Source organism: Pseudomassariella vexata (genome assembly GCF_002105095.1).
Source record: "Pseudomassariella vexata strain CBS 129021 chromosome Unknown BCR38scaffold_7, whole genome shotgun sequence".
Classification (NCBI taxonomy): domain Eukaryota; kingdom Fungi; phylum Ascomycota; class Sordariomycetes; order Amphisphaeriales; family Pseudomassariaceae; genus Pseudomassariella; species Pseudomassariella vexata.
The window spans coordinates 671,335-698,897 of record NW_024467962.1 but is presented as its reverse complement, the minus strand read 5'-3'; the positions used below and the strand labels follow the sequence as shown (position 1 = coordinate 698,897).

The 27,563-nt window shown below is 50.5% G+C and overlaps 8 protein-coding genes across 8 annotated transcripts; 5 read left to right on the top strand and 3 right to left on the bottom strand.

Moving 5' to 3' along the window:
• The first annotated feature begins 1,064 nt into the window (after positions 1-1,064).
• BCR38DRAFT_204138 (uncharacterized protein) lies at positions 1,065-2,017 on the top strand. Its single transcript, XM_040854116.1, has one exon. The coding sequence runs from the start codon at positions 1,154-1,156 to the stop codon at positions 1,703-1,705; it is 552 nt and encodes a 183-aa protein (XP_040715428.1). The 5' UTR covers positions 1,065-1,153; the 3' UTR covers positions 1,706-2,017.
• Positions 2,018-6,437: 4,420 nt separating this feature from the next.
• BCR38DRAFT_433715 (cytochrome P450) lies at positions 6,438-8,895 on the bottom strand. Its single transcript, XM_040860271.1, has 7 exons — positions 8,478-8,895; positions 8,169-8,412; positions 7,868-8,107; positions 7,737-7,805; positions 7,408-7,667; positions 6,845-7,276; positions 6,438-6,776 (listed from the first exon to the last, which is right to left on the bottom strand). Exons 1-7 carry the CDS (start codon positions 8,644-8,646, stop codon positions 6,634-6,636), a joined length of 1,557 nt encoding a protein of 518 aa, XP_040715427.1. The 5' UTR covers positions 8,647-8,895; the 3' UTR covers positions 6,438-6,633.
• A 1,018-nt stretch (positions 8,896-9,913) lies between these two features.
• Positions 9,914-11,450, top strand: BCR38DRAFT_485153 (ATP-grasp domain-containing protein; the record flags this gene model as incomplete). The annotated part of the gene is made up of 4 exons (XM_040863841.1): positions 9,914-9,970; positions 10,042-10,140; positions 10,204-11,353; positions 11,407-11,450. 4 exons carry the CDS (start codon positions 9,914-9,916, stop codon positions 11,448-11,450), a joined length of 1,350 nt encoding a protein of 449 aa, XP_040715426.1.
• Positions 11,451-11,870: 420 nt separating this feature from the next.
• BCR38DRAFT_485152 (uncharacterized protein) lies at positions 11,871-12,482 on the bottom strand (the record flags this gene model as incomplete). Its single annotated transcript, XM_040863840.1, has 1 exon — positions 11,871-12,482. The coding sequence occupies one exon, from the start codon at positions 12,480-12,482 to the stop codon at positions 11,871-11,873; it is 612 nt and encodes a 203-aa protein (XP_040715425.1).
• A 626-nt stretch (positions 12,483-13,108) lies between these two features.
• BCR38DRAFT_204075 (uncharacterized protein) lies at positions 13,109-13,511 on the top strand. Its single transcript, XM_040854115.1, has one exon. The coding sequence runs from the start codon at positions 13,171-13,173 to the stop codon at positions 13,414-13,416; it is 246 nt and encodes an 81-aa protein (XP_040715424.1). The 5' UTR covers positions 13,109-13,170; the 3' UTR covers positions 13,417-13,511.
• A 1,974-nt stretch (positions 13,512-15,485) lies between these two features.
• BCR38DRAFT_433712 (fructosamine kinase) lies at positions 15,486-16,994 on the top strand. The gene is made up of 3 exons (XM_040860270.1): positions 15,486-15,938; positions 15,989-16,676; positions 16,729-16,994. Exons 1-3 carry the CDS (start codon positions 15,752-15,754, stop codon positions 16,826-16,828), a joined length of 975 nt encoding a protein of 324 aa, XP_040715423.1. The 5' UTR covers positions 15,486-15,751; the 3' UTR covers positions 16,829-16,994.
• Positions 16,995-18,646: 1,652 nt separating this feature from the next.
• On the top strand, positions 18,647-19,586 carry BCR38DRAFT_343370 (P-loop containing nucleoside triphosphate hydrolase protein; the record flags this gene model as incomplete). Its single annotated transcript, XM_040856029.1, has 3 exons — positions 18,647-18,786; positions 18,845-18,950; positions 19,047-19,586. 3 exons carry the CDS (start codon positions 18,647-18,649, stop codon positions 19,584-19,586), a joined length of 786 nt encoding a protein of 261 aa, XP_040715422.1.
• Positions 19,587-21,835: 2,249 nt separating this feature from the next.
• On the bottom strand, positions 21,836-23,629 carry BCR38DRAFT_204027 (S-adenosyl-L-methionine-dependent methyltransferase). The gene is made up of 5 exons (XM_040854114.1): positions 23,523-23,629; positions 22,943-23,441; positions 22,619-22,873; positions 22,163-22,553; positions 21,836-22,102 (listed from the first exon to the last, which is right to left on the bottom strand). The coding sequence occupies exons 2-5, from the start codon at positions 23,403-23,405 to the stop codon at positions 22,030-22,032; spliced, it is 1,182 nt and encodes a 393-aa protein (XP_040715421.1). The 5' UTR covers positions 23,406-23,441; positions 23,523-23,629; the 3' UTR covers positions 21,836-22,029.
• Between the last annotated feature and the right edge of the window lie 3,934 nt (positions 23,630-27,563).

The window sequence follows — 27,563 nt, the reverse complement described above, 5'->3', positions numbered from 1 at the left end:
CTAAGTTGTGATCTTCTTTCCTTCGCTCCTTAGAGTAGAATCTTCGTCGATAGCACCTAATCGAGGTCTCTACCAATGCGATGCAACCCAGGTCGTGACACTTCGTACGTAAAGCGTTCGAGGAGGGTGTAGAAGTCTCGGATCTTATTCGAATCGGACGCTCTGACTCGGCTAGTACCTACGCGCCCAATTTTAGTACAACTTTTGTTGCCCGGAGGCCGCGTCGCGATGCGAATTACCGTGACGAATGCGGTAGGACAGTGTAGTCCCCTTGATACTGTACCGATAGGCTGCTGCGGCCTGGGAAGAGCCCTGACGGATAAGCTCTTTAGCGCGTTCGATTCGCTGCTCAAAATCGTCCGGACTATTCTCCACTGGATCAGCCATTTTGTACGTAGCTAGGGAGCAATTGCGAGGTAAATTGAGAGACGTCGTGTTGTTGAGGCGTAGAATTTCCCTGCAAAATGGGGGTGCATGCAAAAAGGTGGTCAATGCGGTTAATCACGTCCAACAACCTGAGCCTTGATCATTGAGCTTCCGGTTCTGCCCGTCAAGCCGTCAACCACGTTGTATATTGACGATGTGACCACAGCTGGGCTGCATCATTGAACATTCCTCCCCCGCAATCCGCTGGACCAACAAACATGTCACCGTCGGAAGTAAAGTGGAAGTCGGCACGGCTGAGCAAACAATTGACATGGGTTGCATACTTTGAAGATAGCGCCAACTCCGCAAAAAGTCGTAGCCGCCCCCCGGATGTGGAATCGCGCCTTGCGCCACAACCGTTTCCCCAACAGTGCTTGGCATCTCGTACTCAGCGCAAGTGTCGAGGGATACCACCCGTTTCTGGTCAAGCTCATATGTGCCACTAATATTGATATCAGTTTGAAGATCACACTGATAGTTCGTACTAGTACCGAGTATGCTAGCCTTGTGGTCAGGTACCCGGATGTCAACGATATAGTCTTGGCTGGATCTTGACTGTAGACTCGGCCAGATCTTTCTCAATATCACGATACGGAGCTCGTGAATCTGGCACTAAGTCCAATACCCAGTACCACGATGTCACATAACTGTTCACAGAGAAAGACCCGGCAATGTTCTCTCCAAAGGCCGAGACACCGAGCTGTCGTGTGATCACCGATATCCAACCATGCCATCTTACACATGTCGAGCGTTTATATCGCAATATTCACACCCGGCCGGTTCATTTTCAAACGAGGCTCTCGAAACATGGCCTCATCTATTTTGCGCCTACCGCAATATCCAAATCGTGCGAACCATGGGCGGACGGTTTTGGCAAGACACCCGAATCCCAACTTTCTTAGCGTCTCACTGGACCCGACCAATAAGTAATTCGTCACGTAGCACGGAACTGCACGCTGCAGCATTCGAATTGCTAACTACCACCCTGCGAGAAATTCTTGTCTCGCAGCCTTTTCCCTCTTCCCAGGCTATCAGGTCGCACAACACCCCCCCCCCCCCCAAAGGCCAGTCAGCGATTGGGTACTATGTGCATGGTGCGGAACATATTACAGCTGCCACACCGGATGTGGCCCTGGTCCTGTCTGGCCTCCCACCCTCCTCATGCTGCCGCTGGTTGAGACTCGCAACGGCGATTCGTGAAACCAGACTTCGCCCCTCCGGATGCAGCAGATGCACGAGGCCCAATTCGGTCGATGGTCGTCGGCAACGACGTGTGTAGGAATCAATCGCCTCAGTACACATGGACACATTAACTATGCCTACTCATGCAATAGGCAATCGACACGACGAATCTATCGTTGCAGTGCGCGGCCAGTGAGTACCAAGAATGCATCTTTCGTCCGAGGTTTCGCGATGCTCCTCAGTATCATATCATGCTTCCATGAAGAGATAGCTTGGTCCCGTCTTACATGTATCGTCATATCATGCCCCTCCAGACCCTCGCTCTCAGCTCAACCACGTATCCCATCACTAACCGTATTCGCCACCACTCACGGACTATATTCAATCCTAGCCATATTCCTAAGCCGAATACGCCCAACTTGGGAGTGCCGAGCGGTCACGCCTTCAGTCCGCATCCCTCTTACAAGGCATCCAGTCGTAATGTGATTTTACGCTTTCTGCCATTGGTTGACCCCGCATTAAATATGTCCTTCATCATCGTTAGATTACATCAATCACGGACATGGATAGGGAAAGGGCGCCATACAACGTGGTAGCGCCGAAAGGCGCAAAAAAAGGTACAGTACTGGTTGACCTGGGGACAGGTCGGGACCCAACGAGCTGGTAGCACAGACGGACACCTGCCGTTTCTTGGGATCTCCCTTCCCTTGCGTCTGGTGGGATGTTCCAGACTCAGGAAGCCCCGGAGGACGCCGGAGGGAAAGCGCTTGTTAGTTCGCTTCGTGTCTTTGCCTGGAAAATAACCCGAAGCCGGAACAGGGAGGCAAAGTTAATCGTTTCCCTATTGATCCAAAGGTCTATTCTAGCAGTGACTCGTCTCGTGGTCACTGGCCAGTCTGTGTGCCGAAACCGTCGGTCATTGTTGAGTCAACTAGGTAGAACCCAGCAAGTCTATTTTCAATCTATCATCATATGTAACTCGAGCGTGAAACTTGACGCTACCCTGTTCCGTCCCAAACATCACGAGGTCAACGGTGACTTCCATCTGTCACACCTTGGTCTGAAGGCAAAGGCCAGTTCCGATAGGAGGCAACATGACTAGGTTTCTTCCTCACCAAAGAGAGCCCCACGGAAAGCATAGGGATTTGCGAACTTCTGACAGGTCCCGGATGACCGCGACCGAGCACGGAAAGCGCTGCTTTTCGATATCCGCTCTGCATGACCTTTGTTTTCACTTATTCGCTTCATCAACACCGGAGGTCACGACAGACAGTATGCATATAGTGTTGGCACACCGGCTGTGTGCTTGGTGCAGCGCTTGGGCCAACTATAGATTCCTGGGAGTTAATCCCATCAACATCACCAACACAGCTCTCTTACCTATATTGCCCACACATACGTGCATACATACTCAACAGGGACGGTTCAAGTAGTCGCCATCGGGTTATCGAGAACAATGGCAAATAACCCAGGTTTCATAGAAGATTGATATGTGTGCCATTTCTCTCTTACTCAGAAGCTCAAATACTGAAGCATCATTATCACAGCCACAAGTGGTTAAAATGTTGACAAATGAAGCAAAGAGAGGGGAATTAAGCAGCAGCTCCACGTGCAAGATCTGTCAAGTTTGGTAAGGTGAAAGACTAGCTTCCGTTGGAAAGAAACAACCCGATTATGTAAATATGAATGTGAGTGGTCTATGGGTTCACTCACGGAGTGAGTTGCGGGTTTGTGTTTTTTAGCTTATTCAGTATGTGTGTCGATTTGATCAAGTTGGCGGTGAATATTGTGAATGATTGGCATTTTTGTTCATGGAAGGAGTTCTCTCCAAAATAATTGGGAACGTTGGCAAAGGGTTCGTCTTACTTTACTAACCTAGATGCTCAGCAAGCAGACTAATTTGTTTTTTTCCTTCTCACTTCTCCATTAGTCCGGTCTAGTCCATGTGTAAATCTCTGTCTGTTAGAACTCACAAAGTCATATCAACAAGTACAAGATGGGAGTATTAACTCTTGATTGCTGCCGTCTCACCGCCCATCCGCTTCTCCGAGGCTTGAGTAAAGTTGCGTCTACTTGTGTCAAAATGCGTCTTCGATACTTGCTCTCGGACTTCCATCATATAAATTGGTTATCAGGTAGTCTTGTGATGGCCAGGTCTCAACTGGAAGGATGTGACAGTATGAAACCAGAACACCTTGGCCAAATGTGTATGACTGACAACCGCAGCCCCAAGCTACCGAGGAGTAGATGGCTTCTATGAGCAGTCGCAGTCGGTGCCTTCTAAAAGCAAGCCATCTTCGTTTAATTTCAAGACCTCAAGACCTCAAGACCTCAAGACGTGTATAGGCCTTAGTACATAGTTCATCACGTGGGTTTCATTTAACGGCTTTCAAAGCACCACAGGGGTATTTGCCAGAGCTTTACTCCAGGGCAGGGAAACATTAATTCTCATACTCTCGTTGCATATATCTCAACCATTGGGTCCTCGAATTTTTGTGTTGACATCCTGTTGAATATATGACCGTTGGGTGGCATTGGGACACCTGCCCGTCGTCGTATGGAGTGTAGCGGTTAGGCCTACTGAAAGTGTATATTTTCGCCCTGGCCCGTATATCCCACCAATCATGAATATCTAAGGACATCTTGATAGACTTGAATGACTGTAAGGTATTTGGGAAGGTTTCGGTGAATATTGTAACTTGGTACCACAGTACTTCTGAGACTCGGGGAGATGAAAGCATTTTAACCTAGGTGGCCTGTTCTGTTTCAAGGTAGTCTGTCAATACTATTAGCACTAGCTGATTGCAGACATACACACCATCGGGTTCAGAGACTAAGAGAGGAAGAGTCCAATGTCAAAGACTTGGGTAGAGGTGCAATATGTGGTAGTCATGAGCCAATCGGTATGGGGTATCGTCATTCTAGACAGAATGCGTCCTTGACGTCGATGCGATGCAACCTGATCTCTTATGTTTTTCCAGGTCGGCAAGAGGACGGCGGTTGATCATTCAAGAAGAGGTTTAGAAATATCCTCCAAGTTTGCCCATGGGTCGTTCAGACCAGTCTTTCAGCGCTTATTTCATCGTTGCCCGCGTAACCCGGCACAATGTATTGCCAGATTTCCAAATGGATAGTGAAGCTGTGTGTTGCTGATTGAGAAGAGCTATAGTGGCATGCATTGTTGCCTAGTTGGCTATTTCACCAATGTCCCGAGCCGGTATATCTGCACCCCAAGGCCTGCAGCTGGTATTGGTAGAGATATTAATACCAAAGGGCTTGTTAGGCTCCACGCAGATCTTCGCGGACAAGTCTCCCTGATTGCAGGAGATCTTGGCTGTTCCGATCTACAGTACTACTCAGACTTGCTTCAAGTGGATCGGCTATTTAGTAAAAATGTTGCCAAAGAGACGGGCGACGGTCGGAAGAGGAGCTAGATTTCTACTGAATTCGCGTCGTTAGCTTTGCCATTTAAGTGAAGGATCAGCTTTAAGTTCGGGTTCTATTCCAATATTGCATCTCGGTGTATCTTATCTAGCTGCGAAGCGGGACAAAGTCCTTGAACACTTGCTTCTATCGACCCTTTCCCTGATCATAAGCAAACACGGCGACTGCAAGAAGAGCATACTTGCGAAGGGGTGATACGATCAGACCAGTGGAGGTCCTGGTTGAAAGGGGACGATCGTTTTCCGTGAATCTACGGCGTAACCAGCGCAGGCAAAAGGCTCTTATTGTCATATACAGGAATTGTCGGGTCCATCTGCCAAGATCAACAAAAGGCTGGGATTATTGGTATTGCTATTATGGCTGGACGCACGATAGTAAAGTTGAGCCCTTTTTGGGATGGGTTGTTGGTCAACTGTCACGACAGGCCAGTTTCATCCCCCTAGTACTCCAACAGGCGCACTGGTCAGGTCAACAAGCGGACGCACAGAAGGACCTCGCTGAAAGATTCGAGTCCCTTCATATTCGTGGATGCCTTGGATGAGGCCAAAAATCGCCCATATTTGTTGAGACTCATCCAGAGTTTGCCGTGGTCGCCGCATCTTTCATATATGCCTCCCGATGACGAGTAGAGACGAAGTCGACATTAGACTAGTTCTACGACCCACGTTTACAAACATATCGATGTCTAATTTCCTGTTAGATGAGTATATCCCTAGTTTCATTCGCCAGGAGCTGCGGCAAGTCCCAAAATTCACTCGTTGGCCGCCGGGGTTGTTCGGGGAGGTCGAAATGACCCTAACTCAAGGAGCTCACGGAATGTGAGTTTCCCCTGAGCATCGAATCAACATAGAAATTGTAAATACGCTGACATCGGTTTCAGATTTCCCTGGGCTTCTTGTCAAACACAGATATTGCAGAGACTCAACCAGCCATCTACAGCTTGGAAGGCTCCGAAGGAACTGCCAAAAAACTTTAGACGAGACGTACAAAAGAATTCTGAACAGTATACCAGAGGAATCCGAGTCTATTTTGTATACCACCCTTGCGTTGGTATGAGAGGAGCAGGGTCAGAACAGCCAACGGTTGAGAGGCCACAACTGGACGCGTGAGCCTAACTAATATCAGGGCACTGATTGGTCTTTTGCACGAGGAAAACCAGGGATAGCCATCAAACACCTGTTATATGTGACAACAAATAGATAAGACTGTCAAACACGAATCTTTACTGTCTCAACATCATTCTTGAACGCTGACATCGTTGTCCTAAAGTACGCTTGAATAATCCAACTTATTGGACACTTGTAAGCAATCATCCAACTAGATAGACGGAACAATGACATTCAAACGACCGATAACAATATTAAAATATGAATAGCAGATACTGCCCGCAATAGGAAATTGTAACGGTACTTTGTCTTATTCAATTTGTAGTGTTGAGCTCAGGTGAGTAATCCTCCGCTCCACGGTAAGCCAATCACGTTTTCGGCCTCGCATCAACTTTCTACAGCAGGTAGACCAGGTACTCACATACAATGCAAATCACTTTAAATGCCTATGCTTCACACCAGAAACTAGGTCATCTCACGTTGAATCTGCCACCCTTGCCTTGTAAAACGCAACCGGAACCCCAAGCTTCGGCCTCCCAACAATATCCGCCTTATAAATCTGGGCGCCCCAATCCCCCCTATACTCAATCCTTTCATACTTCTGCAAAATCCGAACCACTAATTTCCAAGTCAGCTCCATACGATTCAATTAAACATCAAAGCCTTCGAAAAGAAAAACAACTTACTGAAGTACGCCATCTCTGCCATCGCGAAATTCTGCCCAACGCAAATCCGTGGCCCCGCATTAAACGGGATGAACTCCTGCGACCTAGGCTGCCACCCGTACCAGCGCTCGGGGCTGAAGACGGCTGGATCAGCGAACCTGTCCGAGGCGGGCGGGTATAAGTCCTGGCGCCGCTGCATCATGATGGGTAGGTAGATGATGTTATCACCCTTGCAGACACCGATGTCGGGTTGGCCGGGCAGCGTCGTGTCAGTGACGGCGGTGCGCATGTTGTAGGGGATGGCCGGGTAGAGGCGCAGGGTTTCCTGGAGGGTGAAACGGAGGTATTTCAGTTCTCTTAGGTCGGCGTAGGTTGGAGCTTTGGTCGGGCCGATGGTAGAGAGGACTTCGGATCGGAGTTTGGTCCATATTTCGGGGTAGGCAGAGAGCTCGTCTGTTGGTGGATCGATATCAGTTTGTAATGTAACCCCTTTGACCAGCTACAGGAGGTCTGCTCCCGGCTGATGGGCCAGAGTCTCTGCGATTCACAGCCGAGGTTCATGCTCAAGGATGAATACCACTTACAAAATGCCCAAGAAAGAGTCGCAGCGATGCTGTCTCGGCCCGCGAACAGGACCGCCATAATGTGGTCTCGAACGACTTCAGGGTCTCGAGTATACTGCAATATTTGGTGCAGAAAGGTGAAGCTCTTGTCCGATCTGGTGGTCTTCTCGAGCTCTTGGGAAGGAAGTGCTAGTGCTGTCTGAATGAAGGGAACGACGAAACTTTCGATCGTCCTGATATGGCGATGGAATGTTTTTCTCCCGATAAAGATCTCAAAGGGGCTAGTTGAGAATTAGCCCCTGTGCAGTTCCGGACCTTGGGAAAGTTTTTCTCTCATATCAAGGGCTTACCCTGAGGTCGTAATTTGCATCTGTATCTTTTGAATTTCATCAAGTGCGTGAGCGAATTCGTTGTTGGGCCTACTTGGCGTCAGCGCCCACCTAACGCTCAACACTCGGTAATCGAGTCAAGCCAGACCTACTTTATAAGGCTGTTCACACTTGTTCCCAACAGAAACTCCGTGGAAACATCGAGTACCATACGATAGACCAGATCCATCAGCTGTACCGTCTCCCCCGAGGTAGGCAACTGGTCGATGAGAAGGCGCGTCTTCCGTTCGAAAATTTCAAGATCGCTTACTCTATCCTTCGTGAACATGGGCCGGATTAAGCGGCGGCTATTATTCCAGAGATCACCATCCGTGGTGATGAGACTGTTCCCTCTGCTCATGTTAAGTAAGCCCCTTGACTATTCGTCAGTAGGATGAAAGCAGGTGAACGGACAAGAACGCTTTCCACAGCCGATGGAAGTCCGGCCCCTTTCCAAAATCCCAGAACTTCGTCCCCAGGACCGTCTTGATCACTTCGGGGTCTCTGGTGAAGATGAAGCGATGAGACGGTGTGATTTCCAGCTCAACGACGTTGAGATTCGGGTTTCCGGAAGCTGTTCGGCTGAACAGTTTGTCATAGAACTCTATAGTCCGGTCCTCCGCCTGTGACTTTTTAAAGCCCATGAATCTTCTAGTTGCTAGAATTTGTTAGGTTTAGGAGATGCGACTTTAAGTAAGTAGCTTCCAGTGCTACCGAACTGACCGCTAATGGGGTTGTTGCCAACCGAATATGCCCGTACTCCAAGTTTGCGGACTTTGGCTTCTTTACGAGCTTTGCTTATAGCATACAGTCCCGCAAGGAACACAACGATAGTCAACACAAGAATGGCGAGATCCCCGGCCAGGGTCCCGGTGGTCAATCTGGCGAACATGGTGAGCGACTCAATCGCGAGGCAATACTCATGTAGGATGCCCGCGTTGTAGGTGGCAGTTGGGATTGGAGAAGTTGCCGACTAATTACTTGAGATGCAATTCAAATCAAGTATTCGATCTTGCGACATTTTGTATGTCTTACAACCGAACAGTGAGAATAGAAGTAGCTACTAGGAAGAGTCGTCTGAATAAGCGTCTTTGTCAGACTGATAGACGAGACCTGCATCAAGCCCTGCATTATCGGTTCGCCTTCCGTGTCAAGATAATGAGAATGCCGATTGGTGACAAAACCTTTACATGGTGTTGTCGGGTAAATACCTTCGTAGGTAATTAGTACCTGGTCACAAGTAGAATTGTTCAACAAGAACGGTGGACCATGGGCCCCTGAGACAGAGCCCCAACCTTTCCGATCACGAACAATACCTTATCTCTCGATATAATCAAAGATTCGAGAAGTTACAATTCTCGTTGGGACTTGTATTCAATTCTTTTGGTTGGGAAGCCTTAATACTGCGATGCAGGTTCTTTTTCTTCACGCTAGGTGCCTTCTACAAGCTGGAGAAGCAGCAGATAGTCAACCCGAAATAGCTGATCCTTGTCGCCGTCGTAAAGTCGAAGCAGACAGAAAGTGTTGTAGGAAGCCTCCAAAGCTAAGGATTTCGAGACAAAGAAAATAAATAGAAAATAAATAGAAAATAAACGTATACTCTCAACCTACTGCGCCATTGCAGATAACTGCTCAAGTGACAGTGGACCAGGCGTTACGCCAACGGATCAGGTGTTGCCATGTGGATGGACTAAAGTGAAGAAACTATGAAAAAATAAAGGCAAGGATATGGGATCAGCCTCAAATGTCCCACCTCCCTCCTCACATTTGTGTCAAAAACAGAGCGTTGGAGCGTTGTTCGAGCTAACATGATTCTGAAATTCGAGGGTGCAAGCAGCTATAATTAATAGCCGTGGGGTAAAAGTAGAAGCCACAATGCACATACCACCACCATACCGTTGCCCAGCGATTTGGTCAGTGCCTTGGGCTTTCGGTGCAGCCAGCTCTGGAGCCGACCGGTATTTCCCGCACTGTCGGAAGCAGAGCGAGCTCGAGGATCGGGCCAGCCCAGCTGTTTTTCTTGAACCGCGATAGCATCGCGCATTGCAGCAAAACACCTCGTTGACCTTTCGCTTCCTTTGATCCGCCCGCCACCCCCTTGTCCTATCAATTAGGACTCTCCTGCCTACTGGCCGATACTCAACCCAGCTTCAGTCATCATGTTCAAGCTCGCACGCAGCCGGGCTGCTACTTCGGCGCTTCGATCAGCCGCGAAGGTACTTACCGCATTAAGCTATCATCTCGATATGCCTCGTAGCAGTGGCTGACTTTGTTTCTGAAATTACAGCCGCAAATCACATCCACCCTTAGATTCCCGGGCATTGCCCAACAGCAGCGGAGAAGCCTGAGCATCCACGAGTATCTGTCGGCCGATCTTCTGCGCAAGGTATAGATAACATGACCCCCGGTCTGCTTTTTCGGTACACGGCTCTAATATGCTTCTCTGCAGTATGGCATCGACGTCCCCAAGGGCGCAAACGCATCGTCGCCTGCCGAAGCCGAGAAGATCGCCAAGGACATTGGAAACGATGACATGGTCATCAAGGCGCAGGTCCTTGCTGGTGGCCGTGGAAAGGGTAGCTTCGACAACGGCTTGAAGGGTGGTGTGCGTGTCATCTACTCACCCACCGAGGCCAAGATGTTCGCCGAGCAGATGATCGGCCACAAACTCGTAACCAAGCAGACTGGTGCGGCCGGCCGCCTCTGCAACTCCGTCTACATCTGCGAGCGCAAGTTCGCCCGCAGAGAATTCTACCTCGCCGTCTTGATGGACCGAGCCTCCCAGGGACCCGTCATCGTATCTTCATCTCAGGGTGGTATGGACATCGAGGGCGTCGCTAAGGACAACCCCGATGCCATTAACACGACCTATATCGATATTAACACCGGTGTGACGGATGAGATTGCGCGCGACATCGCCACCAAGCTTGGCTTTAGCGAGCAGTGCATCGAGGACGGCAAGGACACCATCCAGAAGCTGTACCAAATCTTCCTCGAGAAGGATGCCACTCAGATTGAGATCAACCCCCTCTCCGAGACCTCGGACCACAAGGTTATGTGCATGGACGCCAAGTTCGGTTTCGATGACAACGCCGACTTCCGCCAGAAGGAGATCTTCTCGTGGCGCGACACCACTCAGGAGGATGCTCAGGAAGTACGTGCTGCTGAATCCGGACTCAACTTCATCAAGCTAGATGGTGATATTGGCTGCTTGGTCAATGGTGCCGGTCTTGCCATGGCCACCATGGACATCATCAAGCTGAACGGCGGCCAGCCCGCAAACTTCTTGGACGTTGGTGGCGGTGCCACTCCCGCGGCCATCAAGGAGGCCTTTGAGCTCATCACCAGCGACCCCAAGGTCACTGCCATTTTCGTCAACATTTTTGGTGGTATCGTGCGATGCGATGCTATTGCCCACGGCCTCGTTAACACCGTCAAGGCACTGAACCTGAAGATTCCCATCATTGCCAGACTCCAAGGAACCAACATGGAGCAGGCACACCAGCTCATCAACGACTCGGGAATGAAGATCTTCTCCATCGATGACCTCCAGAGTGCAGCTGAGCGAGCTGTGCAACTTTCCAAGGTTGTGAAGATGGGTAAGCCTGCACATAATCTACGGCACGGTGACTATTGGCTAACAACGACACAGCGCGGGATATTGACGTCGGCGTCGAGTTCAGCTTGGGTATCTAAGGATGGCAATAGACTTGGTTGACTGTACTAACGTTTCCAGAAACGAACTCCTAGGATGTGCGATTAGGGAGGCTGTGACATAGAGATCAGCGGCAGCCTGTGCTCATTGCATGCATGCATTTGGTTTCGTTCTTGCATTGTGCGCAATGAACAGCATTACATACCCCTTTAACTGACTTTGTTCCCAGCCTCGTGATCTCTACACTTTCGTGTTGGCCCTCCTCATGTTTCATTTTCGTTTTGCTGCCATCTCAATGCAATCTTCCCATGATTTAATTGGCAGAGGGTTCAACACCTTCTCATTGCCTTTTTCCAAGATCCAAATCGATATGCCCAGAATCCCTTGGATGATGACGTCCCAATGCTCCCCGGCAGTTGAGTGCTGACTTCTATTCGTACCATTGCAATTCATCTTCACCCCTAAGCGACAGCCCAGCTTCCGCACCGCCGCACCAAGACGTACTGGACCATGACACACTCATCAGTCCGATTCCAAGCCGCAAATACTGTCCGGCCGATTCCCCATGCGATGATTCCCGCCGTCCAAGCCCCAGCAGCAAGAAATGAAATTAACAACATCCAGTCGACCCCAGCAACGACAACCCTCCGTACACGGCCGCTCCCCAAGAACCCCTTCCATTTCCGCATCACAACCAGCCCGATCGCCCTCGCCCTATCCCACGGTTCCACAACATTAGTCACAGCAGTCCCCCCACGCACCATCGTCGTATGCTCACTACCTCCCTCCGCCACACACGAAAGGTCCTTCGGAACAACACCATACCAGCGCTGAGATAATTGCCAATCTTCCTGTTCCCTTGCGCGGTCCAGCTCGGCTTGGGTGGGTTGCCGCGGTATGAACGGGGTTCTGGGCGGTGGCACGGCAGTGGTGCTGTGGATGAAGACGCCGAAGGGGCGTTTACGTGGGTTGAGGATGAGTTCGTGCCAGTAGATTCTCGCGGGGTAGGGGGTGTAGGTGTTGATTGTTGGCCAGGTTGAGGTTGTGGGGGTGGTGGTATTAGTGGTGGCCATGGTAGGTGGGTTTTGCGGAGACTAGGGTGCAGGTTTGGTTATGAGGGCGAAGCTCGTGGTGGTGGTGGTTGGAAGGTTGGTGCGCCGGCAGAGTCTGGATTGGATCTTACTGCAAAGTTCGCGAGGGCAGGATATGATTGTCACAAGATAATTTCACAACAGTGATACTGGTTATCGATCTTGGACGTGGTTGTGGCGGTTGGAGAGTTGGCATGCCGGCTGCCCAATTTGAGGGCAGGATACGATTGTTACAAGATGATTTCACAATGGCGACTTGCGTGTCACGATGTTGACACTTTGGACAGTTGGGTGGTGGACGTTACTGTTAGTCTGGAAGTGAGCATTGCAAAGGCAGAGAACCGAAAAATGCCAGTCTGTGGTGAATATCGCCCATATTACTACCATTTGCGCGTAGTTATCCTCCAAAACATGACCGGACAGTCGCTTTCTCAACGTGAGACCTGACTGAGCTGGACCGTTGAAGGCTGACAATGGAAAAGGGGGAAACAAACACTAGGGACATGGTAGAGTGGGCGACTTTCATCTCTCTCATATTGACTGTAGCTATCGGTTTTAGAACAGTGCTGAAAGAATCATAGGACACACATGACCCCAGGACTGAGCTTGACATGGTCATTTTGAAGGTCTCGTGTACTACTCGCAATGTTTGGAACCAACATTATGCAAGATGATGATTTTGCACATTTTCTCCGTAGTGCCCTTTCTTTGTTCAGGGGCCAGCATTATATCCATGTGTCAGTCAGGTAAGATCTTGGGACAAAGGCGAACAATGGGCAGCATCGTTCCCTTGCTCAGATGGACTAGGTCGTCATTCGCTTTCCTAAACAGGCCAGCCATATACGTAGTACACGCGGGTCAGGCTTGCCATTATTCAAGTTTCAACTATGGACCAGGAAAGACCACTGCCTCGTGAAGAATTGCAGGTGCAATTGCACACCAGCTCGAGACTTCCGAACGTATCCGTGACACGCAACACAACACCTCTGCTCGGTGGTAATGCAGTTTTCCTGAAAATCAATACGTACGTTAGTTCCAAAGTAGCAAAGGTGCCCGACCTCGGAGTGAACGGGGTCCATACGGGTGCCTCGAAAAAAAAACAAGGTTGCCGGCCCGTCTGTCAAACTTTGCAACTGCCGTGACATGCCATCCTATGCAAGTCGGCACCGCGCTGCATTCCTAACTGCGGGATGTCCTGCATCGTTGAGGCGTATACCCGCAAATGAAACATCTCGCAGCTAGCGGCTCGAGAATACCACGGTGGTGGTTACGGCTACTACCTCGCAGCGGCGGAGCTACATCTTACTCATATTTACCCGGTGTAAGTCACATTCGACCCCAATACCTAGGTATGTTCTGCAACGACGTATGCGCTTTCCAGCCCCCCACGACTTCGCCTCGCGCTACTCCTTTGCTATAGAATGCAACTTGGAGTCGCTGTGGTTGCACAGTGGACGCGCGTTTCCGTGTTCAAAAGCTTGACAGCTTCCTAGGTTTTTGCTCCGTAAGACTTTGACTAGCCCAATTCAACCGACGGCAGCCAATGATCGCGAGGCGGCGCGTTGCGTTACCGTCATCGTCCGCGTTGGTCGGCATTGATGCAGGAGCCGCGTTCCGGGCTGCTAATAATAAATTCCTGGATAACCAACGACATACAGTTCATTTCGTCAAGTATGCTAGTGCAACCCAATGTCCACATCATAGCCACATTGTGTAGAGGCTTCGTGGGGTGGATAGGAATGGATCGTCGCGACCGAACAGATAGGAACCTGTCACGGTTTATCGCCCCCGTGGTCCAAGTCAGCTTTCTGCGTTGTGCGGGACGAATACGCACATGTTACCGCCCGCAACATCCGCAGGCGGCCGCATCTCTCTTTATTAACTGCAGTTGGGGCTCTGGCGCTTTTCGGGGTGCGTACGCACATCTAACCTAGAACTTGAGGGAGAAGTGGTTGGACATCAGCATGTGGGCGCGATTAAATCGCTTCCGACATGGGTGAGTAAGTTGTTTGCTGTTCGACACGAATTGGTTTTTCATCTGGGGACTATACAATAGTACAAAGTCACAACTATATAAGGTATTTCCTACTGCAGCAGGCGATCAACCCAGCTCTTCCGCCTCTAGTTCTCCTACTGGTATTTACAAGTGCTCCAAGTTCTTACGCTTTGCGGGCTCTCCGCAACCTAACACGCAAAGGTCCCAGTCATCTCCCACCTTCATGCAATAGCTTCAGCTATACATTGAAAGTATCTCTCCTAACAACAATCCAACATGTCACCAAGATCAGACCTGCAAACCTGGTGGCGATCACAGTTCGTCCAACCAACCTCAGAACCCGCCGTAGCCGTGTGCCCGTGTGCGTCTTGCTTCAGCGGCGTAGGCTATACAGCAGCAGTACGAAACGCGTCGCTTGAATCTGCAAACAATGATTACAGGACTGATAAATAGGTCTTTATAGTCCAGAACCATCACCCCCAAGCAATACCTCAAGATCTCTCGTTTGAACCGGCGGCTGAGCATTGACAGCCTGGACTCGGATATGGTGCCGCTTCGCACGGCTGCTCAGTCCACGCCAAGGTGCAGTTCGGAAGAATAGGTTGAAGGTCTTGACCCAACCGACTTGGTCATGGAGATCAGACTCTGCGACGTTCGTACACATATGCGAAGAGAAAGGTCGCCAGACAGGAGGAAGTCACATGTGCGGGCTGGTGCTTAAGGGGTTTTCTCTTCAGGGCCAACTGATACCTTGAGCTGCTTGCGTAAGTAGGAACGAGCCAGGGAACAGAACTAGGCGTTACGGTTAGAATTCAACCCAGGTTGGGAAGGGCACTGAGGTGGAGCTTGGGGAAGTTGGGAAATCACTGCCGGCCGGGTTAGGGGAAATACTCCGGGAATGCCCCACTATCCCGGACATAGCTCCGATTGCCCCCCTCGCTTATCGGCTTCGTTGCATCATAGTCTGCGGGATGGTCGAATAGTGACATGTTTGTATCATCTGTACTATCTCTAGATTGGAGTCCTAGAAACCAATGCGTGTTTTGCAACTTCCTCAATTGCATTGCATTTGTCTTTGGAATTACTGCTTCTTCTAGCGCCTTTAGTTGCGTCAGTAGATTCAAAATCAGCATCGGCCGACTGATGTCATACCGACGAAAAGTTGGTGAACGTGGCTGCAGACCATACGCGAGCGTCCTTCGCGTAGTTCACCTCTACGGTTTGTCTGACCCGTTCGTAGGCACACGCTGCTGAAATGGCACCAACTGTTGATCCCGCTATCATCGAGGCGCTGGGTCTTGACCCGGCTGCTACCAAGATTGCATCCCATGGAGGATCCGGTTTCGCATCAACGTCCAAGCTGTCGTCTAAGGTCAACGGACAGGATGTGAACTACTTTGTAAAAACTGGGACTGGCGCGGATGCGGAACTGATGTTCAAAGGCAGGCCAGCTACTAAAGCAGACGGAACAGCTTAGCTAACTGTCTGCCAGGAGAACATGTTTCACTCAACGCTATCCACTCGGCAGTCCCAAATTTCTGCCCAAAGTCTCACGCACATGGCTCCTTGAGAGACTCTCCCAACATATTCTTTCTGGTAACAGAATTTCTCGACCTTGGGTCCTCAGAATCAGGAGGATCGGGCCAGTCCTTCGCTCAGAAGCTGGCTAAACTACACACTACCCCAGCCCCAATACCAGAAGGCTTCAACACCCCGATGTTCGGGTTCCCAGTAACTACTTGCTGCGGCTCTACCCCCCAAGACAACTCGTGGAACTCCTCATGGTCAGACTTCTACGCCAACAACCGGCTGCGCAGCGTCCTCCACGCGGGCATCAAATCAAACGGCCCAGACGTCGAGCTTTCCAACGCCACCGAGAAGACTGCGAGTGTCGTCGTTCCACATCTGCTGGGAGAGGACCGGCTTCGAGGGGTAAAGCCGGTGGTTATCCAAGGCGATCTATGGAGCGGTAACCACAGCCGGGGCCGGATCGCGGGGAAAGGGGGCGCGGAGGAGGTGGTGTATGACCCCTCTTGCGTCTACGGCCATTCTGAGTACGAGCTTGGGATCATGAAGATGTTTGGTGGGTTTCGTAGTGATTTCTGGAAGGAGTACGAGGATTTGGTGCCGAAAGCTGAGCCCAAAGCTGAGTGGGAGGATCGGGTGGCGCTCTATGAGTTGTAGGTGAATTTTGGCTCGCGAAATTTGATAGATGGCTGACCGCAGATGAAGGTATCACTATCTAAATCACTGGGCGCTGTTTGGTGGGGGTTACCGAAGCGGGGCGTTGGGGATCATGAAGAAGCTCATTGCGAAGTATGGCAATGCGTGATAGCGATTACCCGAGTACTGAGTTGCAACGCTTCTAGATGTATCCTTACCAGAAATTCTATATACTCAAGGCAGCGAAGGAAGCACGAGGGACTGCAGCTGTGCACGACAGAGAGCCCGGCTGAGATGCGACGAAACATATATTCATCACAATGAAACATTGCTCATGACTTCATGAACTCAACATAAGTGACTATGTTCCATCCGTACAGTGACTGTTATCTCGTGGGAGGTTGATACCCCGCCATCAAAGAATTGTTCGGGGAAGTGAGATCGCACGTGTGGTAGTAATGGCCAGATCGCATACCAACACCGCATACCAACACCCATTTTTATTCCACTGACGTCCTTCGTGACACCTCCCACCTCTTCCCCCGTACTTGTTCTCAGGCCTGCCCCAAGTGGGTAAGAGCTCGTACGGCAGCAGAATGAATGTTACGAAACAACCTGAATGCAAGTAGCGTATCGTGAGACCCTTCTAGCTGTCTCATATGACTCTGCTGGCCGTCGCCCACCAACGAATGGAGATTGGTCTGGCGGTTCGCCGGGACCATACTTTTTTAATCCTTGAGGCGAGCTGTTTGGGGCACCTACAAATGGACTACGTGTAGTACGTGCAGAGAAGAAATCACGTTTGAGCATGATAGATAATGTTGCAGGTCGCTAGAAGTAATTTCGCTAAATGGGTTCAAATGTAGATGAACGAAACTCGCCAGATTAGGTGGATGGTTTCAGTGAGATACAGACTATTAGAATTATCATAAAATTCTCGTACCAGAACCTCTCCGGTGGAGAGGATCGCTAATCTAGCCGGAAACAGCATTCCTGCTCTGGGGGGGCCGACATGATAGCGTTTCACTTCACTGCTTCGCGTTAAATTAAGATTGAGTACTTGAGTACCTGACCCAGCCATATTCATGTCCTATGCAAGCCTCCTAACCGGCTACTGGAAATATGACCGTGGGGGAATCAGCATCGAGTCTTCTCTCTTCATGGAGTCGTATTGTGCGGTGAGGCGTAGAACCTTCACCCACGAAACGGATGTGTACACTACTCTCATCGAAAGAATGATCAGTAAATATGCGTACCAGCTGGTCAACAATCCCTGGAAACGTGCAGGTATCGAGGCCCGCAGGTTACAAAAGTATATATCCAATAGCCGAGAGAGTGGAAGGGCGTCCTCCCACGAAGAACGGCAAGTCTTTTTGAAAACTTGGCCGCACTTTCGAAGTTCATCAATGATCTTTTCAGCCTATAGTATTAGTATTCGACTCCTAATGTATCCTGAGATCGGGGGAGGGGAGGGGATTGGGGGTTTTGAGAGAAAAGCCTTAGAGTCCTGGTTAGGGAAGTAATTGCGAATAAACCCCTGCCCCCCCTAGTCCCCCCCTAGTCCGTCTACAGCAAAAAAATATTTTTCAGGGATTTACTTTCCGTACGGTTAGGAAATCCCTTACTCGACACTTGTAAAGCCTCTCTGGTCGGTTGATGCATCGAAGGGGGCTTCCGCCCTGGTGTGCTTATGGACGAGTAGGCCGCTCCTACCCCTTGAATGGCGGTTTTACAGAGAGCCTCAAGTTGTTACGCTTCTTTCTTATAATTTACCTGTTATGTGATCCCCAGCGAGGCTGAGCGCAGGCGGGCTTGCCGTCCATGCCGTGATGTTCAGCCGGGAGTCTCCGGGTGGGTCTGCACTATATCGGCCCCGCTTAGGCGCTATCGCCGATTTCTCAACCTCCACCCTCCTCCCAAAACAATTCTATCGACCTGGCGCATCTGAAGAACTCCCCAAAAGACCAAGCTTTTTCAAGTCTACATCATGGAAGACCAGAAAGCGGTCATTGTAGGAATCAGCGGTGCATCAAGCAGCGGCAAGACGACGCTCGCGCGCCTGCTCCGTGACATTTTCCCTAAAACCTTCATCCTGCACGAGGACGATTTCTACAGGTCTGAGAATGAGTAATAGCACCATTCCTCACCAAGCAATCACATCGTGTGTGCTTAAATATCATGCCAGGCTTCCCACGAGAGACGGCCTCCTCGACTGGGACTGCGCCGGCTCTCTCAACATTCCCGACATGACGAAAGCGCTGTCGCACATCCGCGCCAACGGAACGTTCCCAGTTAGTCTGACAACCACCCCGTCGCGCACCGAGCACGGCTGTGGCGTGCCGCTTTGGGAGTGTCCTTCGCTGACTGGAGATTGTGTTTTTGTGCAGCCGTTTGTCGACTCCAAGGAGGACCAGAATTCGGTGGGCGCGTGTCCTGTGTCGGATGCTAAGATCGCGGAGATGAAAGCCAAGGTCCGGGACTGGGTGCAGCCCGGCCAGTCAGGGTACGAGGTACTAGGTGATGGAAAGGAGGGAAGCGGGTTGAGGATATGTCTACTTGATGGGTTCCTGCTGTACTCCCTGGAGATGCAGAGCGTCATGGATCTGCTCGATGTGAAAATGTTCTTGTTGGTGAGTCGAGCCAAGGCGACGCAGCGGAGGGAGGCGCGGGATGGTTATGTCACCCTCGAGGGCTTCTGGAAGGACCCCGAGGGGTATGTGGATAAGATTGTGTGGCCGAATTATGCGGACGCGCATGCGTGGTTGTTTGAGAAGGGGGACGTTGAGGGGACGTTGAATGAGAGGGTGTTGACGGAACGCGGGATATTGGCGCAGACGGGAAAGGGGTTGGATATTGATATGGAGATAACGTTTGAGTGGACCGTGGAGACGTTGATGAAGCAGCTTGAGGCATTGGGAAAGAGATGATGGGAATCTGTGTGCGATTACGCTTCATCGTGCATGGCTGGCATACATCGCCTTGGCTGCTCAACTTGTCGTTCAGCACCATCACCACTTGTCACGGCGCTTCACTGAAAGCTACAGTGTTGTCTAGTTACTTGGAATCCCCTTTTCAATCCTCATGGGTGCATTCATTCGGCGACCATCTATCTTCACTCCAGCAACGTAAGTTCCAACACTCAAGATCTCCCACCACCAATCATGCTTTCGTCTGTAATTCCAACCATCACACTATACTTTGGATTAACCCGATTACGCACGACGGAAGACCACTCTTACAGTACCACTTACCCATTACCTACCAACATGAAGTCCTAACACGCACTTTCTCTCTCCCTCGCCGCCCTGTTCACCAACATCGCGGCCTCCCCTCGCTCCTCAACCTCCCTCTCAGACACCCTCCTCAATGTGCCACCCTGGTCCCAGCATCTTCAGCCCAGGTAGCTGATCCGGCTCCCTATACGTGGAACACACCGAAAATCCTGGATTCGCCCTCATCGTGCTGACCAAAAACAGCCACTGAAAGCGTGACAAGCCCGGCAACGGCAAAACACGCCAAGTTTACCGAGAACGCCGAGATCCTACGTTGTAACAATTGTCTCGAGAAGGGTGTCTGCCACGCGTGCAAACTGACCAAATTCGCCCACCTCGAGAACAACGACGACGGCAACCCCTTTCACTCGTGCACTGTAGTTCAGTCCGCACCTGGACCCGCCAGCCTCAAACCCCGGGTTCGTGGCAGATCCCCACAGAGCGCATCTCGCAGCTCGCGTGGGTGCCGCTCATTTCGGCAGTGGAGGGGAAGGTCGGGGTGGGGTTGCCTTGTGGCGGTCGTGATGGCCTAGAAGGATATCCATCCTTGTTGGACGGCGGTTATTGTGGAGACTAACCGTGCTTACCCACAATTGCAATGCGGTCCCATTTGCAATGAATTCCCCCTCCCCAACACGACTTCTCAACTTCACTTGCAATCTCTTAATAACCACAACTTATTTTGCAATGGAGCTGGAGACAGAACCCGATGATATTGAGCAGCGCATTAGGCGTGCTGCTTCTTTCGTTAATGAAGGCAATACACAAGCCGCTGCGGCCTTGCGCTACGGCATCCACCCTTCCACCCTCTCTCGCCGCCTCAATGGCACCGAATCGCACAAGAAAAGCGCTGAAAAGCAGCAGAAATTACTGCCAGAGCAAGAGCGCGTTATTGTGGACTGGATACTTCACGAAGAGCAATGTGGCCGCGCCCCTTCGAAGCGTTACGTGGCCGCTTTCGCTACGGAGATCCTGAAGGCGCAAGGAGACCCTACGCCTGTTGGTCCTACATGGATCCAGGGCTTCATATCACGGAATCCCGAGATCCATACCAAAATTGGGCGCCGTGTGAAGGCATCTCTGATAGGTACGACCAACTCGACGAAGACAGGTGACTTCTACCCTCTCGTCGATCAAATGCGCCATCAGTTCCCCATTCAGCCGGCCAACGAGTACAATATGGACGAGAAAGGTGTGCAAGAGGGCGAAGACGTACAGGGTACCGTCGTAGGGCACTCGGCTGATCGGCGCACACACGCTGCGAAGTCTGGTGCCACTACACCCCCGCAAAAGCCACCGCTAGTTTATGTCTACACCCCTAAGAAGGCCCAAGACCTTGTAAATCAGTTACGGGTTCTAGAAGACCGTGATGGGCCCGTTTCGAGGGACATTCGGGTCCTCCTCTCTAAGGCGGCCCGGACAATCTCGCGGTACTCCGCTGAGATAGCCAAACTACGTATGGAGAAGGAGCAACTATCAATGGAATTAGAGAGATATGCCCCGGGCGTCCGACAAGCTGTGGGACCTGACCCTAATGGCGTCTTCCATAGCCCCACAGCCATACGTAGTGCGCAAGACAAGCGTGAGGAGCAAATGCGGCCTATGCCATCCGATGAGCTGTTAGGAACTGATGCTTTTCTTGAAAGCCAGCCGCCCCCGAAAAAAAGAGCTCGGAAGAATGCATCTATAATTAGAGAACCCCCAAAATGAGTGTGTTATGCTGTGCAATGCAAGGGTGAGGTGTCGTCGGGTTTTTGGCGTTCGGTGTTGCAAATGGGGTTGAGCACGGTTAAGGAAGTAGGGAATATGCTGGACGGGGCGATTTTGAAGAACCGGTTGTGAAGGAGATGAGGCAGAAGACGGGGGGAAAGGGGGCCGTGACACTTGCAGCCTAGTGGACGTGGGAGGGGTGTGCGGCGCCGGCTTTCGGGGAGAAGTGGAAGGTGGATGGTTGGAGGCCAGTTTCAGTTTATGAAGAAGAAGGACGTGCGGTTTGGAGTATATTATGGGCGACGTGACATTATAAGATATCATCATCACCGAATGTCATCGCTATCCTAAACATATGTTGGTATGTGATTTCTCCTAGTTCTCGGCTCTAGTCTTCACGATTGACTACAGGATGTTGTCCAACCTCATCTGGAAACGGCTTCCTTCCACAGACAACGTAACTAAGTGAAATGTTAATAACAGCACCATGGTTGAATGAGGGCAGACGATGGTGAACTTACAACGGCCAAGTAATATGAATTTTTTGATCATGAATGTTGCCCTGAACCAGTGACACTATCTGCTGAACAGCATCAGGCGACATGCCTAATCCCTCGTCCCCCAGCATCTTCGGAGACATGGCCTGTACCGCCTCGGTAGATATAACTTCGGCAATTTCCCCCATTTCCTTCCGTCTTCGACCAGCAGGCCACGGATTGCCCGGAACTTTGATCTTCTTCTCGACGACGTCGACGAAGCCTATCTGCATGAGGTATTCCTTGTATTTCCGCGAGACTTCGATGTCGCGCCCTCTAGCGGCAGCGCCAGCTTTGATCAGGAAATTCCACTTATGCAGCGCTGTCCCCCGGTGCGAGTAGTCGTCCGAGTCGTAGTCGACCTCGGAATCTTGGTCTACACGTCGACGTGTTAGTTTCAGACGTTTGCGGCACGCCGGAGTGTACCGTCTCTCCACCTACACTCGATCCAACCACCGGGCCTGAGGGAGTCGTATGCCTTTCTCATGACAGAACGGTGGTCATTGAAACACGTAAACATTAGCCGCAAGTGCACAAAGTCGAATGGTCCTTCCAACGTCCACTCTTCTTCGACGTCTTCCCGGATAAACTCGAGGTTTGGGAGCTGCCCATTCATGTCCGGCTGGATCAGGCTGAGATCAGTGCCAATGACCTTGGCCTGGGGGTTCAGTTCGGCAAATTCGATCGCCCAGATGCCTATGCTCAACGGTCAGATACCGAGTGAGTTCCATAGGTACCGCAACAGGGAATGGACAAGCCGCTCACCTGTTCCAGTTCCAATATCGAGCACTCGAGATGGCTTGTCAACTGGAGCCCAATGCAGAGTATCGTTCATCACCATGCGCCATAATGAATGCCCCAGGTCCAATCGATCCTGCTCGACCGCATCATTTGGCAAGTCATACTTGTGTTGCTTGTACGCCTGGAAAGTCCGACCATGTTCGCTATACGACAACGGATCCGGAATCGTACTGCCCTTCTCGTGGGGATAATGGCCAACCGAGTCCACCTGGTCCTCGATATGTAGCGGTGGTGACATGTTGGGTAAGCTGTCGATATTTGAGAGAACCGGCTGCGAGGACCTTGCGAACTGAGGAAGTTGACTTGTCGACAATCCACTATCAACAACTAGTGGATACTGAGGGGTACTGAACTGGCTATGGAGCTCAGCGGGCCACATGTAGGCCGCCGAGGCCATGTCCTGGTCAAAAGACTCGGGATCCAGCATGGCTCCATCTGGGTCCACGAGATGGCCTTGGCCGGACTATGGTACGACGTTAGTTTCTATTTTTTTTTCTCATGAATCATTGGTGGGTGGGTTCGCCAGCAAAAGTACGACGTACACCAGTTGCTTGTGGGCCGAAGGGGAAGGGATGGCCTTCCATCGTATGACGCTCTGCTACAACTTGACTGTTTCCATACACGACTGATCGAGTCGCACTTCTAATAAGTGCAAAACTGAGGGGTAACGGACATCAATCTTTCTTACGTTATCTTGGTTGCCATGAAGTTTATGTTCGGGTTGCTTAAAGGGGTAGGATCTGCGGGAATTTCCGTTTTATCCAATATGACTGGAAAGCAGTTGCCACTGGCCGCTGCGAACTTGCTTACCTGGCGCTGCTTGGAGCTACCTCGCGATATTGAGCCAATCAGCCGATTTCCAGAATTTCAACCCAGTGTGCTTGGGATTTCAAAATCTGACCGACTTCTTTCCACAAGTGCGGGTGTTGAGAACGCGAACCTGGCCGCTTCGACGGCTCTCAAGACTTATATCGATGGAGAGGAACTCGGCGCTGTCTTGGTCGGACGATGGAACTGACGTTAAATTAGGAATGAGAAGAGAACCTCGAGACTCACTTCCAATAAAACTGCTAAACAATGCGTTTCGAAACCCAGTCTTGGAAAGCAGTGTTTTTTTCGAATTTGAACTGCTGGGCTTGAAAATACCATTTATATAGCATCCTTTACGGGCTCAAGCCTTGGGCGGGCCAATCTCATCTTCAATAATGAATAACCACAATCGTTCCTCACGCTGTCGATCAGCGATGAATCTGTTGAAATCTGCCAGATTAGTACCAGGCATCTCCGTGATACTAGGATAGCCTGCGAACCAGGAGACATCGCGACAGATGCTCCAGGTCGCAGTCTGACACTCGGTGCCTGCCAAGGATGAAGTTATGCAATGGCTTAGCAACTTCGGCATGCGGTGCGTCCTTCAGGATGGCGCGTGTCTGTGCCCAGCTCACAAAGTGTCCTGCTGTTGGGAACGAGATATTGACAGCGCCTCGTGGTTACAGGGACCCCGAGGTGAAGGTGGCGGCTCCGGTGTTGTTGTCCTGAGCGAGACCGGTTCGAGGCGTTGCCGTGCCGCAAACCTAGCGCGGGTTCTGGGCCGTACCAGGGTTTCGAACCAGGCGGTCCTATATTGTTGCATGCTGTGATTTTTCGTCATCAGCCATTTGTATCTCTTTCCCCGCCGGAAAAGTAAAGGGCTTAAATCAGGTCAAATGGATAGAGCACCGCATCGTCATCATTCAGATAAGTCAAGACAAGCTTGTCCTTTAACAAGCGCTTCAACCAATCATCCCACTTGACTGCCGCGTCCACTCTCTCGAGCTTGGCTGTTTTCCAAAGTCCGTTCCAGTGGAAGATGTATACGCTGTGCCAAGCCCTGCGCGCATCGCGGAAGGCAGGGAAAATCTGACCAAACCTGTGGGAGCATAATTCAGAAGTGCGCCCTCGTCTGCCCAACGAGGGTAATCGTACACTGTCGGGAGAATGATGCTGTCGACATAGACATTGTCTGAAGCGAGCTGGGCGTTGAGCGTCAGGTCGGGGAAGCGGGCTTCGATCTCTGGGGCTGAGTTGAACTCAAGGATGGTTCGTAGGCTACTGTAAATCCTACCAGAAGGGCTGAAGGGAGGATATGAATCATGTTGAGAGCAACCTCAGGTAAGCCTTGGAATATGAACGAATGTCGGGCTGCAGCTTGCATATGAGGTATTGCCGGCTGTCTTGCCGATTTCGTATACAATGGCTCAGGATGCTGAAATTCTTCCGCAACCCCAGCATAATAGTGATGTTTATGGTCCGGCAATATTGTCTCTATCTTTAGATGTGTCACCCTGAGTCTCACTACATTGGTACAAACTGAGTCTCCGAACAAGTTTGTAAGCCAGATTGTTTGACGGTAGATCGTCCATCCAAGCCTTGAGTCAAGCTGCACCGCGTTCGGTCTTGATTCCTCTACAATATGAGCAGGAAAAATATACTCCCACAAGAACAGTCTTTTGGAATGGGAACGAACTCGCCGGCAAACTGGCAGATGATCGTCTATACCTCACTGCATCCCGGTTGTAACACATGTCTGATATTAAGGATCCCAGTTATCCCGAGTCATGAACCCGGGGGAAAAAAGAACAAGCACTCGACCCCGCGCTTTTGATATAAATTGCTTAGTTCTTGCGTTGAGTGGATCGGGAGGCCTTGGCCGACGAATCCTCACGCCCACGTGTGCGAGTACGCTCAAGTCCAACCCTAGAGACCCTAGCAGCTTAGACAAGTTCATCGGCTCCCACTCTTCTGTCAAGTGCGGTTATCCCAAGCAAATTTCTTTCTTCATAAACTGTAGAGAAACTTGTTCGAGTATTGCATTGTTCATTTCGCTTTGTGCTGTTCCTATAAGTGCTAGTTAGGTTTTGTTCAACCCCCCGGAACCTTCAAGCCATATGAAAATGTTAAAGGGAGTTGGCTATATTTCCGAGAGCCGCCTCCCAGAGGCAGGCATCGGGGGAACCCGAAAGCACTTCTCAAAGCTTCAGTTCAAGGGACCCTATCTGCTAGCCTGCAGAGGATCTAGATTTTAAAGCGGGAAGAAATCATCTCCTTCCACAGCTCAGGCAGAAAGCGTTAGGATTCCATCGCATTAATCAAGGGGACAAGCTGAGAACTTGCAAGGTTAAATAAGGGATGGTTTTATTGCACAGGCTCTGCTTATCTTCCTCACTGATGAACCTGATGCTGCACGAACTGATAATATTTCACCTTGGCGAATAGTCCACGTAGGGTTTCCCGAAGCTCCTGATCTTTTCTCAAGGCAATGCGACCGGTTAGACATGAGCTGTTTGGCGGCAGCCTTGATACTCCGTCGCTCGTTATATTATGGGCCCGGACGAGGGTGGCAAATGTGCCCAGTTCAGCTAAGCCATCATATCGCTCTAGGTGCCCATACGAGTTCAGATAAATGTTGGGAATAGCAACTGGTTCTCACAGTCGAGGGCAGAGATCAAAACCAATTCCCTAACTGCAATCGAGAGATCCTGCGAGCCCAACTCCCAAGCAACCAGAGCACCTTCTCGAAGTTCCCAGGAGTAAAGCTCGCCGAGGTATCGAGCAGATTTGTTGACTTCATGCCCTCCACCATTTTCAACCTCCTAAGCTGCATGTGCCACCTAAAGGTGTGAACGAGCTCAAAGTTTGATCTCTCAACACCCGTTATTGTAATGCCCCTTCACTAGGGTCTAGTTAAGCTACGTCGTTAAATATAGACTGACCCTCACACAGACAACTATGATAAAACCCAGAATACGCTCACCCAAGCATCCGAGCGGCTTTAAGAATGCATGTAGCCGACGACCAACGTCTCTCGGAAGTTGTTTGATGCCCATCTGATAGCAATTAACCACTCGTGGAGCCATGAGCAACGATGCGGCGTAAATAATGACTTAGGCAGGTTGTTAACTAAGAAACTTCTTGGGATGACGTTCCCTACATGCAACCTTCAGGCTAAGTATCTACTTCTTCAAATGCCAGGGGAGCTGTCCAAAGAAGAGATGATGTCGACCCTTGTCGAATTGTCAGAATACATCTAAGCCAAGGCCTTCTCGAACTCATATGCTGAAATTGAGACGAAAGAGGAGCATACAACTACTCAACTGGTCATGTCATCAGTTTTCGAATTGCCACGAGGCTAGCTACATGGGGCCTTTTCTTGCCATCGACGCTGCCAACATCGAAATCCAGAGTTTGTTAGGACCTGTCACAAACAGAAAGGATATCAGACATAATCTTATAGTCTCGGGTTGAGGGTTGTCAGGGGCTAGGGCAAGGGGCAGCCAACAAAAAAGGTATAAGAGAAAAGGGTGAGGTTTTCATTCCCAACGGTGCTCGAACACACAACCTCCCGATTCCACAAACCGAATCAGCAAAACCAACAAATCATATATATTTATACTTGAAAAATGCACGCCATGCTCGACGTATTAGATATAGGTCCTCTACTATAGAGCACACCGTTTATAGGGTATTTACTTGTGGTACTCTCGTTCCTCATCGCTTCTGGGCTATTTCTGAGGACTTGACCATCAAGGTGATGCAATTCTGGCCG